We start from the raw sequence: 14,027 nt of genomic DNA on the forward strand, positions 1-14,027 counted from the left end.
CAGCAATGGGAGGGGGGAGACGCATTCTTCTGGTTTAGTCATAGCAATAACTTTCTTGTGGGAACCAAGGTCAAGCTACCTAGGTTTTGGCGGGCTGGGACTTCTGTTAGAAAGCCTGCCAAAGAAGTTAATTGGGGGTTATGATTTAAGACATATTACAGGGGTGGGAAGTTCAACTTTTTACCATGTAAACTTGGGGTGTGTGTGAATCTTTCAGTCTTGGTTTCACCTTTGAATGTGCCAATACTATGTAGCCATTAAAAGTGTTCTTTGAGGAAAACAATTGCCTCAGAGTTCTTATTCCTACTGGTCTCATCTATCACAACCGTGACAGGTAGCTTTATTTTAGCAGTGAGAGACAGAACAACAAAAATCCAGAAAAACACATTTCAAAAAAGTTATAAACTGATTTGCCTCTGAATGAGAGAAGTAAGTATTTGATCTGCTATCTATCAGCAAGATTTCTGGCTCCCAGGTGTCTTTTATATAGATAACAAGCTGAAATTAGGGGCACTATCTTAAAGGGAGTGCTCCTAATCTCACCTTGTTACCTGTATAAAAGAGACCTGTCCACAGAAGCAATCAATCAATCAGATTCCAAACTCTCCACCATGGCCAAGACCAAAGAGCTGTCCAAAGATGTCAGGAACAAAATTGTACACCTACAAAAGACTGAAATGGGCTATAAGACTATTGCCAAGCAGCCTGGTGAAAAGGTGACACCAGTTAGTGTGATTATTCACAAATGGAAGAAACACAAAAAAAACCTGTCAATCTCCCTCGGTGCAAGATCTCACCTCGTGGAGGTTCAATCATCATGAGAACTGTGAGGAATTGGCCCAGAACTACACGGGATGATCTTGTCAATGATCTCAAAGCAACTGGGACCATAGTCACCAGGAAAACAATTGGTAACACACTACGCCGTGAAGGACTGAAATCCTGCAGCACCCACAAGGTCCCCCTGCTCAAGAAAGCACATATCCAGGCCCATCTGAATTTTTCCAATGACCATCTGAATGATTCAGAGGATAACTGGGTGAAACTGTTGTGGTCAGATGAGACCAAAATCAAGATCTTTGGCACCAACTCAACTTGCCATGTTAGGAGGAGGAGGAATACTGCCTCTGACACCAAGAACACCATCCCTACTGTCAAACATGCAGGTGGAAACATTATTCTTTGGGGGTGTTTATCTGCTAAGGGGACAGGACAACTTCACCGCATCAAAGGGATGATGGATGGGGCCATGTACCATCAAATCTTGGATGAGAACCTCCTTCCCTTAGCCAGGGCATTGAAAATGGGTCATGGATGGGTATAACAATGACCCAAAACACATGGCCAAGGCAACAAAGGAGTGGCTCAAGAAGAAGAACATTAAGGTCCTGGAGTGGCCTAGCAGTCTCCAGACCTTAATCCCATAGAAAATCTGTGGAGGGAGCTGAAGGTTCGAGCTGCCAAATGTCAGCCTTGAAACTTTAATGACTTGGAGAGGATCTGCAAAGAGGAGTGGGACAAAATCCCTGCTGAGATGTGTGCAAACTTGGTGGCCAACTACAAGAAATGTCTGACCTCTGTGATTGCCAACAAGGCTTTTTCCACCAAGTACTAAGTCATGTTTTGCGAAGGCATCAAATCCTTATTTCAGTCATTAAATTGAAATCAATTAATAACTTATTTGAAATGCGTTTTTCTGGATTTCTGTTATTCTGCCTCTCACTGTTAAAATAAACCTACCATTAAAATTAGAGACTGATCATTTCTTTATCAGTGGGCAAACGTACAATATCAACAGGGGATCAAATAATTTTTCCCGTCACTGTAAGTGGGCAAGAGCTGGGGCAGGAACAGAAGCATACCCATTATATGGTGCTTGGATTCCGAACCCAGGCTGTCAGATTTCCAGCTGACAAGCTCAGTGTCTTTAACTGCTGAATTATCACATCCCCTCAATGAAATATAACTGGTGCCTATTCCATATCTATCCATGTCCAGCAAGCACATATATTTTTTGGTTTGTGATATGTGATGTTCACACTCCCTTATTACAACTTGATTTGCTCTTTTTTATTTCATCTATCAAGACCTATAGAGATGTTACCTCAAAAGCTATAGCCAAAATATAAAGCAATTCATAATATCACTTTAATATCATATTTATTTAAGTATTTTTTTCTCTATAACATAAACGTTTTGCCAAACCAAAAACTTAAAATGTAATTTCTTTTATGCGTTTCTTTTTTGTATAACTTTTAAAATTTGTCTAATCTTAATTGTGCAGTATTGGATAGATGCTTAGTGGTTCTTCAGATTATTAAACTATGCTAAATATCTAGTCACACATATTCAAAACTCCAACCAAGGTGAGACCTACTAAGAGATTATTTGCCACATTAAAAATAGCACTTTAACATATTCACCTTTTTTTGGTCTCTTCATACTGCCAAATGAGTTTCATTTTGTCTAGATATCTTGTTGTATCTTCCAATCCAAGCTTTTGTGAAGAAAAGAAAAACAAGAAAGTACTTATTAGAGCATGAGAAGAAATAAATTATGGAGAAAGATACAAATATTATCTATTATTACTTTATATTAATCAGCAGGGAAGATTTAGTTGAGGAATAGGTAGTTAGGAGATACACTGTAGAAAAGGGTCTGTGTATGATGCTGGAATTCCTGACTTTGAAAGACACTAAATTTGAGCACATACATTTAGTCTGAATTTCCCCCAAAAGATCAATGATAATGAGAATAATGATTAACAAGATCTCAGAATAAGAGAAGCTAATAAGAAAAGGAGCTCACATTGTGTAGAAGTCCCTTAAAAAGGAGCTAGAAGCACAAGTGCAAACAATTTCATTGAGAAAAAAATTGAAGCCAATCTGGATCTCTAACAAGTTCAATGAAGGTTTAAAAGGATGAAACAAAATGACACAAAGGAAACAAAACAAGGCAGGCTCACAAAGGAAGATTATAGACAAATAATCTTGATCTGTTGCCACATGTTGACTGGTATGATAAAAGTAAAAGCTCAGAGTGAACTATTACTAAAAGAGGATGTTAAGAATAACAAAAAAGTATCTTTTGAAATGTTCAAATAATATCTAATTTTAATAGTATACCTACTGCTCAATAAAGATATTATGTAATAAAGAAGAGCTTCACAATTTCTGTTTTGGTTCCCTTTTTCTCAGATTCACCACCTTCAGCTTGACAACTCACTGGCATTCTGCCATCAATCAGGGAATGGAAGGGAGAACAAATGGGCAATAAAGTCAGTGGCGTAGCGTGGGGGGTGCAGGGGGGGCCGGCCGCACCGGGCGCAACATCTGGGGGGGCGCCCATTAAGCTCGCCGGAGGGGGACGATTCCGCTTCGCCAAGGGTCGGAGGAGCGAGTGAGTGAGCGGGCGGAGCGTAGAAAGCAACCGCATTCGCTGCGCCCAGCCAGAGCGGGATCCCGTCCTCTCGCGGCTGCGGATCGCCTCCTTTCTTGGGTGGGGGTGGGGAGGCTTGGCGGTGTCTTGCCTCCCTCTCTTTCTCCCGCCGCGGCTCTCCTCCGCTTGGCTCTCAACCTGCAAGCCCGCCCCCCCGACCCAGCTCCCGCCCCCGTCTCCTCCTTTCCCGGAGGTAAAGGTAACAACTGCAGCTGCTGCACCTGCGGCTGCTTGCTGCTGCTGCTCCTCCTCCTCCTCCTCCTGCCGTATTGACTCTCTGTGGCCACTCGGTTCCCCCTGCAGGAGGCGATCGGGACCGCCCCCCCGACACACGTCGCCAGCAGCAAGAGTTTCCAGCCAGGCTGGCGAATATTTGGGGTGAGGTGCCAAAGTGAAGGAGGCGGCTTGGCTTGGATAACCAGCGTCTGGGCAGAAAATAGGTCGGGCGCCGCAGCAAGTATGAATTCCTGGGGTTCAGCCTAAGCAGGCAAAGCTGCAGGGTGGGTTGGTTGGCTTTTCCGGCTTTGGAATAACCTTGGGAAGCTGAGGCATTGTAAGTTGGAAGTCACTGTTTGTCGCCTAACATGTTGGGTCAACCCCACGCCACATGCTAAGCCATAAACCGTGGTTGGTATCCAGGGTTTAGGACAAGATGGAGAAAACTAGCCAATTGTGGGATCATAAATCTTGATGAAGCCCATCATCGCTCCATGTGATGTATGCACTCAATCTACAAACGTAGTCCAAGCCTATTCACATCTGTTGTATGGTCATTCTCTTGTGGGGTTTATCCTGACGTCCACTAAGAGTGGAACAAACATGCCCCATTAACCATTTTCAACGCCATGTCCTCTCTTTGTCTCATCCTAAATCACAGCTGAGGCACCTTAAAGTTGCCTTGTTTCAGTTTTAAACTAGCATTTCCCCTCTTCTCCAGAGACCCTTTTTTGCCTTGAACCTAACTCAGGGGTAGGCAACCTTGGCTCTTTTATGACTCATGGACTTCAACTCCCAGAATTCCTGAGCTAGTGGAAGAGACTCGAGTGCTAAAATCCACGGGTTAGGGGGCGCAAATTACTTGCCTTGCCCCGGGTACTGACAACCCACGCTACGCCACTGAATAAAGTTATATACCTTTATAATGGGAAACTGGGAGGGGAGATTGACAGCTGAGGAAGAACATATTGTTTTGGAATTCGGTTTGTGATGGCATCTTCAAGGCCATTTACCCTGAGAGCGGAATTTCACGAGCCCAAACACCTCAGTTTTTCCCAAAACATCTAGGCAGTGCTGGATTGACTACACATGGACAGACATGGGGGGAGGGATGGGGGGAACCAAGAGTTTAGTTCTATATTGATGCGTGGGAACTTTAGATTCCATCTGACTCTATTGCAATCAGCATCTCTTAGTAAAAGTGCCTTTTCACTTCAGCCACATTGAGTTGAGAGTTTTACTTTCCTAGGAGATTAGACTGGGCCATACTTTATTCTTGAAAGTTACAAAAAAAGTGTCATGTGCCACTGGAAAATGAAGAAGCAGAATTGAAGGTTGACACTTCCTGAACCATATTTTAATGAAGTTGCATTTCTAAACTTAGATGAATTGGATACTGAAGGAAATAACTGACTGTCTATTAAACAATCAGTCTGTCATCAATATTTGACAAAAATTCTACAGCAGATAATAAAAGAGCATGATGAAAATAATATAGGCATTCTTAGAAATCAAAATGAGCTTATCAAGAACTCTGGATAGATGACCTTGTTTGATTGCATAACATCACTAACAGTTTTTGTGAATGCTGTAAAAATAAAATGACTTCAGCAAAGCAGTGACAGAATGTTCCATATTAACTGGCAGTAAATTTAAATATAGGCTAGCTAGATGGCATGACAATTAACTGGATATATACTAAACTACTATTCTACAGTAGAGCATTTCATGAAGGTTCTTTATAAAATTGAAGAAAAAGGACAAAAAGAATGTTCCAGTGATCAGTCCTGCACCCTCTATTTATAGTTAATGACTTGGATTAAGAAGGACAAGAAATTTGCAATGATACAAAATTGGTATCATCATAGAAATAAACATAGAAATAAAATTCAAAAGAGTGATAGATGATAGAAATAGGCTGAAAGTATTATTTTTCACAAAGGGAAAGTGTGAAGTATAGTGAGAGAAAAAAATAATTGATCTCCTGCTGATTTTGTATGTTTGCCCACTGACAAAGAAATGATCAGTCTATAATTTTAATGGTAGGTTTATTTTAAGACTGAGAGACAGAATAACAACAAAAAATCCAGAAAAATGCATTTCAAAAAAGTTATAAATTGATTTGCATTTGAATGAGTGAAATAAGTATTTGACGCCTTTGCAAAACATGACTTAGTAATTGGTGGAAAAAGCCTTGTTGGCAATCACAGAGGTCAGACATTTCTTGTAGTTGGCCACCAGGTTTGCACATATCTCAGCAGAGATTTTGTCCCACTCCTCTTTGCAGATCCTCTCCAAGTCATTAATGTTTCGAGGCTGACATTTGGCAGCTTAAACTTTCAGCCCCATCCACAGATTTTCTATGGGATTAAGGTCAGAGATCCCCAACCTTTTGGGCACCAGGGACCGGTTCTGTGAAGAGAGGATTTTCCGTAGAGCGGAGGGGTGTGTGGTTTTGTGTCCTGCCTGCATCTTGCAGATGGGGCTTCACTTGTTTGTGCGGACCGGTTGCTGGAATGCCACGGCCCAGTACTGGTCCACGGACTAGGGGTCGGGGACCCTTGGGCTAGGCCACTCCAGGACCTTAATGTGCTTCTTCTTGAGCCACTCCTTTGTTGCCTTGGCTGTATGTTTTGAGTCATTGCCATGTTGGAATACCCATCCACAACCCATTTTCAATGCTCTGGCCGAGGGAAGGAGGTTCTCACCCAAGATTTGATGCGGTGAAGTTGTCTTGCCACTTTAGCAGAAAAACATCCCCAAGCATAATATTTCCACCTCCGTGACAGTAGGGATGGTGTTCTTGGGGTCATAGGCAGTATTCTTTCTCCTCCAAACATGGCAAGTTGAGTTGATGCCAAAGAGCCTTATTTTGTTTGTTTGGTTTTTTTAAAAAAAAAATATTGATTTTTTTAAACATAGTCACTTTAATATTTGGTAAAGAGCTTGTTGTATGGGTATACATTTAAAAACAATCCATAACAATTAATTTCTATGATTCCATAATCCACATAGTAGCTTTCTTTGATTTTTCTCTTCTTCCAATAATATTCTCTTTTACCAACCTTGAATTAGTACATTTCTTAATATTTTGAAAGATGACAACTGAATATAAACATTTTTGTAGTATTTAACAACCACATCAATATAAGGCTTCTTTTCTACTTACTTCATCATAAATCCTGTTTCAAAATTCTTATTTAGATTTGTTTTCCCCGCAATATTCAAAATATTCTTACCAGTCTCAGAGTTAATTACACTTAAGTATTCATTCTTTTTCCTCATACAAGCCATCCCAACAATTTTAGGTTTCTCATATCTTAAAAAAAGAAAAAGAAAAAGAGAAGGAAAAAGGAAATAATATACTACTTGAAAAACATGTCCCTCTTAATCTTAAATACATTTATATCCAAACTTTTTCTATTCTTTTTAACTATATTCAAACAAATGTTTAATCTTTAAATATTCCATCTAATAAATCCAATCATCTAATCTTTTGAGTCTACTCAAAACATTCTTATCAATTGAGATTTTCTCAAGATCAATTACACTTAAATATCTAAAACATCTCCCTCAAATAAACTGTCCCAACATTTTTATATTTCTCATATCATAAAAAAATACTATATTACTTGAGGGGCCCTTCCCTCTTAAACTAAAATACATTTATATCCAGATTTTTTTTATTTTTTTAACCATATTCAAAAAAATGTTTAATCTTTAAATATTCCATCTGAGAAGTCCTATCATCCAATTTCTTAATTTTAACTTTAGTCTTTTTTTTTTTTGCGAAACAACTTTCCTAATCAGTATGCTTGGCTGGACCAAAAAGTCTTCCCATAATCTTATAGATGTTAATGTAGGTACAAGAGACAAATCCAGTAAAATGTTTTTGTGGGAGGGTTTCGCCCCTTCATATTCATTGAAAATCTTTTTCTTTCTCTCTCTTAATTTCTCTTATCATTTTTTTGTCTCTCAAGTTCTCATAATTCTCCTGACAGTTCTATAATCTATTTTGTCAAATCTTTTTTTTTGTCCTCAGACTTATTTTGCAATCTTAAAGTGTAGGTTATCTTTTCCATGTCCGATATTTCCTGCAAGTTTTTCTCTGCCAGGGTTAAGTCATAATTCCTTCCATTAAGTTCCATCTTTAAATATCTTTCCTCTGGTTTATATTCAGTTGTCTGCTTTATCTGATCGCTTGCTATTTTTATTTTCTGAGAGTTTTGTTGTTGTTGTAAGGTTAAATTGAAGATGTGTTCATTTATATTTTCAAAGTTGTTTGAAATCATTGTCGTGTCAATGCTACTAACATCGGATGTTCGTGCTTTGACAATATATGAAGACGCAGCCATTTTCTCTATAACCTGTGTGTTACTTTTAGAGTTAGAATTAGATGATGCTGGGGGGAGGAAGAATGAGTGTGGAGATTAGTTAGACATAATAATACAGCAGAACATTTTTCACGCTTGTTTGAAATAAGAGATGATAAGAAATGGCGGTTTGGAGGAAGGGGGAAAAAGTCTGCCTTCAAACTAATTGGAGAATGTGATTTATGACTGTTAATTGGAGGAGGGAACTGTGCTTTAATTCTATATGCTTAGGGGAGGAGAATTCAGATTTCAGCTTTATCATGTACGTGCCGATGCTATGCAACTTGATTAAAGATTCTTTAAGGAAAACAATGCCTCGAAGTTCTTTAGAGAGTTCATCTGTCGGAACCCTGATCCTGATATTTTCAAAGTTGTTTTTAATTTCCTCATGGTTTGAAATCATTGTTGTTTGAATTAGTTGTATACATTTCCTCCTGGAAGGTATTTGTTTTTTCTTCATGTTTTTTCTGCAGGTCTCTGATATTCCATGATAGCCAAAAATCAAAGTTTTCCTTTCTCTGCAAACAGCTTTAGAGTCACAATTCTATAAACATTTATAATCCAGGAAGGTTATTTTTTTCCCTAAGGTTTATAGTTCTTGCCTTGTAAATAGCCCAAAGTGGTGCTTTTTTTGTTGGAGCTGTTCTGTTTAGTTAAGACATTGAAGGTCACAAAAACAAGTTATCTTTTACTGGGCTTTCTGTCAATTCCTGTATTAGAGCAACTACAGTTGTATATTTTCATCCATCACTAGATGTCAGCACCAGTTTGTTTTTTAGTTTTCAAAACAAACAATTACTTTCTTTTGTTTTCGTCAATAATCTTTTGAAAAGAAAATCTTAACAAATTCCACCAATTTCAAACTTAACCAGATTTAAGTCTTATATTCATTTCATTTCAATATATTTCTGTCCCCCATAAAAGTTTAATTTGCCGCTTCCTTCTGTGAGAGGGTGGGGCAAGAGTCTCCTTCCTTCTCACTTTTGGAAGATTTTTGCTTCTTGCATTTTCCCCCCCAGGAAATCAAATATCAAGAAGAAGAGAATCAGTATTCTTACCCAGTTCCAAATACATTAAGCTTAAATTAGTGCTTTTTGGCTTCGGCTGCTTGTAGCTTTAGCTAGACTCTGGAGTGAAGCTAGGCTTTCTTCTGCTGGTTTCTGGAAGGCTTTCCCCAAATGACCAGATCAACCATCTTTTCATGGTTGGCGGGGCTTCCCTTTTTCTTTGTCGCCTCTCCAGGGTGACTTTAGGCCCATTTAGGGTCCCCTGACAGAAAAGAATCGGTCATAGGGTGCGGAGCCCCATGATCCCTCAGCCACTTGCACTATTGCACAAAACTGGAAGCCTCCAAAGATCTTGATTTTGGTCTCCTCTGACCACAACACTTTCACCCAGTTATCCTGTGAATCATTCAGATGTTCATTGACAAACTTCAGTTGGGTCAATTCCAGCCTTGTGTAGTCTACAATCTTGTTCCTGACATCCTTGGACAGCTCTTTGGTCTTGGCCATGGTGGAAAGTTTGGAATCTGATTGATTGCTTCTGTGAACAGGTGTCTTCTATACAGGGAACAAGCTGAGATTAGAACCTCTCCCTACAGCTTGTTACCTGTATAAAAGACACCTGGGAGCCAGATATCTTGCTGATTGATAGCAAATCAAATACTTATTTCACTCATTAAAATGCAAATAAATTTATAACTTTGTTGAAATGCGTTTTTATTCTGTCTCTCACTGTTAAAATAAAGCTACCATTAAAATTATAGACTGACCATTTCTTTGTCAGTGGACAAAAGTACAAAATCAGCAGGGGATCAAATACTTTTTTCCTATCAGAACAAAACTCAAATATTTAAACATGGGACAGTAATGAAACCTGTGAAATGAAATTGGAAATAATAGATGAATGTGAATCAACAAAGTATGGTAATATTGCAGTAAAAAAAAGCACTTGCAATTTTACACTACATTCACAAAACTCCAAATCATGGAAATAATATCATTTTGAGTACTGTGTTTATTTCAAATCCTTTAAGAAGGATTCAGAGACTTAAGAGAGAACTTTTACAAAATGTTTTATAGGTGGCATTTAGATCCTAAAAAATTAGCAAGTATGTATCCAAACTGCCAGCCAAAATGTTGGAGGTGTGGTTGTGAGGATGCAACGTATTTTCATATATGGTGGACTTGTAAAAGGGTTAAAGCTTTTTGGATTAAAATTTGGTGGAATATGCAAAAAATATTCAAGAAAAGGATAAAGTTTTGTCCGCAACTGTTTTTATTGTGTATTATCACAGATACTACCGTTGTGGACACTAAGTTGATGTTGAATTTAATTACGGCAGCGAGACTTTTAGTAGCGCAATATTGGAAGAAGGAAGAACTGCCGACTATAGAAGAATGGACTTTAAAAGTTTCCAATTTGGTGGAAATGGCAAAGATCTCAGCGTATTTGAAAGACCAATTGCAACAGAGATATATTGTGGAGTGGAGAAGATGGATTGATTATATCCAGAATAAATATGGGACTAAAAAGTTTCACTTAGCATTTGAATAAGTAGTGGATTTATATGATGTATAACTAGCTTGTAGTTATTTTATTAAGAGTTAAAGTGCGATAGAATTTAATATTTTATTGTTGTTTGCATATTTTAGATTATGTTTGTTTGTATTTTTATACCCTGTATTTAGCTCTGGGAAGTCGGGGAGGGGGGGAGGTTTGGGGAGAGGGGAGGGGGAGGGGAGGGGTTTTGTATTCAAAAATGTACTGTAAAACTTTTCAATAAAAAAAAAGAACTGACATTGCTGGTGAAGCACAAGTGTCTTTGTGCGTGTTCCTGATTCGGACAATATACTGGAACACATATTATTTTGCCACCCACTATCTAGCAGTATGACTGAGGAAGAAGTATTCACAATAATCAATAAATTTTTCAGTGAACATGGGGAAAAAAAGAAGGATTCAGAGAAAGTTTTATAAACAGACATTGAAATAAGTGGGTATTTTTAGCCTTGAAAAAACATGACTGAGCACTCCTCAGAAATGAAAATATGCCACAGAAAAGATCAAACCTGTTCTCTTTCATTCCAGAGAAATCATACAATAAAGACTGTAAATTACAGAAATATAGATTATAACTGAATGCTAGAGGTAAAAAATAATCCTAATAGTATAAGCAGTTTGACAACGGAACTAATTACCCAGAAAAGAGGTTAAGTACCCAAAGAAGTTCCCTTCATTTAATCTATTCAAATAGTAGTTGCATACCTACCTGATTTGGTTGTTAGTATTTGAATTTCTGCACTTGGGGGGAGGGGATTAGCTCAATGGCCTTTTATGATTCATAAAAGGTTATGACTTTAAAACACTATGAAAGAACAACTCCTGATTGATACATCTGCATAGGGCAGGGTCCAAAAAGTCAAGGTGGAGGCTGTGCGTGTGCAACTGAAGCCCTGCCCATCTTTATGTATGTTGTATATGTGCTGCTCATGGAAAACAGCAGCTTTGATCATGCAGTCATAGTTATTGTGACTTTTGTTTATGCCACTCTATCAAGATTGGAAGATGTGAAAAGACTTGGCCCATAGCATCGCCAAGAGTCAGACACGACTGAATGGATAACATCATCATCATAACCATCACCACCACTACACATTGATACCTGTACTATTTATAGTATACTGAAGTTCTGGTAGAAATGTTGTCTTAGTCAACTGTCACAGTCATACTCACTTTCTCAATACAAATTGTAATTTCAGGATATTTACTACTACCATATCAAAGAGATCTCTATTTTTAGAGAAATTCCCTCCCATGGGCATTTAATAATTAAGGCAAATTCAAACCTCTTTGGCAGCTTAAATCATTCAATTTCAAATCCCTGAAAGATTTATCCATGACCTATTGTCATGGATGTTCCTGCTCTGACAACTGATGAAATTGCAGCCATTTTTACTTTGCTTTTAACATGCTTTTTCTTCTGTTTCGAAATCAGGTGTGGAAGGGGGGATGGGATGAATGCTTGAGCTCAGCTAACCATAATAACAACGCAGCTCTGTAGGAACTCAAGGACACAAACCGATAACGTTTTGGCGGGCTGAGGAGCTGGGGAGAGAGCCCGCACTCCAGGCTAATTGGAGTGTGATTTATGACTGCTTCGTGGGGGTGGGACTTCCAACATGTTACTTTTTATTTGGGGGAAGGGAATCTAGTTTTGGGTTCAACTATGTAGTGCCAATACTTTGTTTCCTGAATAAAATGTTCTCTAAGGAAGAATTCTTTCCTTAAAGTTCTTTACTGAGTTTCATCTATCAGAACCATGACATGTGGATTTAAAGGCCACCAAAAATACTAGAACTTCAGTGATCCAACCTAGGAAACTTGATTCTATTACAGAATCCCTGTCAGCTCTCTGACATCTTCAGAACTGGTTTCTCTCTCAAAACTCCAGCACTAGCAACAAAGAGAAAATGTTGTTGATCCAGTGGAACTAATATCCTATCTGTTTTGAAATCTGAAGGAAACAAATTTCTCAATGATCTCAATATAAGAAAATATTCAGGGGCAACTAAATCAAACAAATAAATGAACAGTTGTTGTGTACATGCTCTTTAAGGAGAAAATTCTGCAAGAGTTTCTTCCTCACTTCTGTAGTTTTGTATCTCAAGATGTGGAAGTTGTTTGACTTCCTCAGCATTACTAGTAAGGAAACCTGAACAGCTAGGCATTTTATTTTGATTTTTGTACTTCCTTTTTAGTTAATGCATTTTTGCCTATGATTGATTAGATTTATTATTGATCATTTGATTATTGTACAGTATTTAAAAATGTATATATGATAAATCTGTCTGCTCTATATTTTATAGTTTTTTTAAAAAAAAGTAATTCAGCATGATTGAAATAGATAACATGCCGGTCATAAATGTGATCCATAAGATTTCTAATTTATATTTTGCTTCAAGAGTATACAACAGGTTTTTTTCTTATTTGCACCAATGCATATGAAACACTGTTTTGATTTGATTTGATTAAATTATATTAAAATATTATATGTATTGTATGTAACAGAAGAGTAGCCATATTTTAATACAATAGCAATGACAACTTTTTCTCTGAAAACATAGTATATACCTTGCCAATGATGTCAGTTTGAGAACAAGCATCACAATATAGTTGAGATAGGTTGGGGTCATTGAATGAACCAGAACTATGTTGAAGATCATGAAAAGATTCTGTAATGCAACAATTATTTCTGAATCCATCTGTCAGCTTGGCCAGACTCTTGGGGGGAAAAAAGGACCATTAAGAACACAATTTTATGAAAACTTTTTCATGGTTTAATAGCTTTTTTAAAAATAGCAAAATAGCAAAAAATGTTCACAAAACTTTCCTTAGTTATGGAAAAAATAGAGAACACAATCTTTACAAGGAAGAAAGTTTAAAGAAATATTAAATAGAACACAAACATTTTAAAATAGCTCCCAAGAGAATAAACACAATAGCCATGGACAAATCTGAAACTAAACAGTAAAAATAATGTGCTAAACTCTCTATGAAGGTTGCTTTTATTTCTTAATTTGAGGCAACTACCATCCAGTAGGAATAGACAGATGGTAGGCAGCTGTGTCTACAGTTCTCTTAAGCCAGGGATATCAAATTGCCGGCCCGCAGGCCAGATGTGTCATGGCGAAACTGCATCTATCCCATTGCCAGCAATGGAAAAAAAGTCAGGGATAGACAGATAGTAGGCAGCTGTGTTCTACAAATCTCTTAAGCCAGGGGTGTCAAACTGCCGGCCCGTAGGCCAGATGTGTCATGGTGAAACCGCACCCATCCCGTTGCCAGCCATGGAAAAAGTCACAATACGTCGTGAGACATTACGAGTTTGATACCCCTGTCTTAAGCAATTCAGTAACATTCATCCATTGTAAAAGCAAAAAGTATCTTTTAAGAAAAAAAACCCCACCCTTTCTTATAGCACAAACTTCAATTCTT

At 38.0% G+C, this 14,027-nt stretch overlaps 1 protein-coding gene across 6 annotated transcripts in view; it reads right to left on the bottom strand.

Moving 5' to 3' along the window:
* The window catches only part of WWC3 (WWC family member 3), a gene marked incomplete at its 5' end in the record, with an annotated part of 197,980 nt that overhangs the window by 93,183 nt on the left and 90,770 nt on the right, over nucleotides 1–14,027 (bottom strand). For all 6 annotated transcript variants that reach the window (XM_083362680.1, XM_083362679.1, XM_083362681.1 and 3 more), the window contains 2 exons: nucleotides 2,424–2,497; nucleotides 13,164–13,313. In XM_083362680.1, the coding sequence (XP_083218806.1) occupies nucleotides 2,424–2,497; nucleotides 13,164–13,313 (224 nt within the window). The remainder of the gene's footprint in view (nucleotides 1–2,423; nucleotides 2,498–13,163; nucleotides 13,314–14,027) is intronic.

This window comes from Vipera ursinii (genome assembly GCF_947247035.1).
Source record: "Vipera ursinii genome assembly, chromosome: 4".
NCBI classification, from domain to species: domain Eukaryota; kingdom Metazoa; phylum Chordata; class Lepidosauria; order Squamata; family Viperidae; genus Vipera; species Vipera ursinii.